General features: G+C 43.3%; 1 protein-coding gene across 1 annotated transcript in view; it reads left to right on the plus strand.

Annotated features, from left to right (window-relative positions):
* Positions 1-1,115, plus strand: part of Pla2g12a (phospholipase A2 group XIIA) — a 12,302-nt gene extending 11,187 nt beyond the window's left edge. Inside the window, exon 4 of the mRNA XM_021196525.1 lies at positions 129-1,115. Coding sequence (XP_021052184.1) covers positions 129-247 — 119 coding nt within the window. The 3' untranslated portion in view covers positions 248-1,115. The remainder of the gene's footprint in view (positions 1-128) is intronic.
* Positions 1,116-2,084: the final 969 nt, after the last annotated feature.

Consider the following 2,084-nt stretch of genomic DNA (forward strand, 5'->3'; position numbering starts at 1 on the left):
GTGTGTGACAAGGGCAATGGGGACTCACTCTCCAGTTACGGTGTGTGACAAGGGCAATGGGGACTCATGGTGTGTGACAAGGGCAATGGGGACTCACTCTCCAGTTACTCACTCTCTTTACTCTGCAGCATGTGAAACAACGGTGGAGCTCCTCTTTGACAGCGTCATCCATTTAGGCTGCAAGCCGTACCTGGACAGCCAGCGGGCTGCATGCTGGTGTCGTTATCAAGAGAAAACAGATCTGTAAAGCCCCTGACTGCTGGAGAGCAGATGAGAATGGAGGACCGTCCTTGCCAAAGATCCGATGCTTTCACAGCCTAATGCTGCCTTCGTTTTGTGACGATGGGTCATTCTGAGACCTTCCTAGACTGTGTCTTGATTTTAAAACCTCAAAGTGAAAATGGTGGGGGGCTGGGCAGAAGCAGAGGGAGAGCATGCTAGGGACGGGGAGCGAGCAGGACATCCAAGAGCATGCCTTCCTGGGACTTGCTGTCTCGGTGGCTCCCCCAAACTGGGAAGAAAAGCTTAAGCCCATGTGACTTGGTTTTCATAGCTGTACTTAACAATAAAAATGAAAGCAAATGTAAAATTCACTTTAAGGACTTTTTAGCATTATTTTATTTTGAAATACAGGCCAATCTTCCCTTAGAACTATTATTTATTTTAAAATTTCAAATGTACATTTATACCTGGAAAAACTATTATTTCTCCATTTTAATTATACATAACGTGTTGTTTCTCCGAAGCCCTCTAAGATAGGTATAAATATGTTACTCACAACCACAGGGTTTCCAAGCGTGCATCTCTAGTACAGTTGGAATCACCGGTTGATACTTCTCTCGAGAGACAACCCAGGACTTGTGAGTATTGTGATGTGAACAATATTCAGAAGCCCAGTACTCCTGTTTCACAAACTGCTTAGAGCAAATGTCATTCCTCTTTTGCTGTGAGCTCTAGGAATGACGGGTTTAATGAGCCAAGTCCTTATGTGTGCACTATATGCCACCAAGTTTGTGGTTACTCCCTAATCCCCATTTCTCATCTTCTATTTTGGAGTAGTGTTAAAAGTCTTGATGTTTTCTAATGGAGGTCTTAATAAAAGCTATTTACTTCTTGATAGTCTCCTGAGAGTGTTTTCAAGTCTTTAATTGTGGAATTGAAGAAGATTCGAAAGGTGAAGTAGAAAGAACCGTCTTTTGTGGATCTCTTACTTACACTGAGAATTAACAAGTGGGAAAACAAATACCAGAAAACCGTGGCAGTCTCTAAACAATGAAATTGGGAATGTTTAATGGTCAGGATGCTCAGCTATATTGGCCACTGACTGATGACTTTCTCTATCCCAGACACTAAACTCTGCTTACCTCTGGAGTAATACATACAAGGTAACATGCCTGGAATGTCAGAAAGGAACACGGAGGTAAGAGGCTCTTTGTAGTCATTACAGGTGGCACTGGGCAGAAGGAAGCGCGTTCTGAGGAAAGGGCTGTACTCTTGGCCTTGACTGTGAGCCCCTATGTGCAACCGAATCTCTTCTCTCGAAGGTGAGATGAAGGCACCCTAATGACACGCGTGTCTCCATCAGACAAGAACAAGGGTGCCTGTTGGCTACGTGGGCAAACTAGACTCCAGGAAAAATGCATGGGGGCCCTTAATTGATACTTTCTAGAGAGGAATGAAACAGGTGAAAAAAAAAATCTTCCTACACATACTACGTTACATTGTTCAAAGTTACCAAAATTTTATATATATACGTATATGTATATATATATGTGATATACATGTGTGTATATGTGTATGTATATGGCTGGATAGGTAGCTCAGCAATTTCGAGCACTCACTAATCTTGCAGAGGACCCAGGTCATTTCCGGCACCCACACGCTTCTGTAAACTACAGTTCCAGGTAATCAGCCCTTGTGACTGCTGTAAGCACTAGGCAATGCAAGCGGTACACAGACTCTCATGTGCGTAAAATAAGTCCGAATGTTTGTTTTTAAACAGTGAGGCTCTATCAGTGAATGAAAAAAATGAGGAGGGACATGATGGCGCCAAGGTGTGTGGGTGGAGGAGGGTTATTGTAGAT

The sequence above is a fragment of the Mus pahari genome, chromosome 4 (genome assembly GCF_900095145.1).
Source record: "Mus pahari chromosome 4, PAHARI_EIJ_v1.1, whole genome shotgun sequence".
Taxonomy (NCBI): Eukaryota; Metazoa; Chordata; class Mammalia; order Rodentia; family Muridae; genus Mus; species Mus pahari.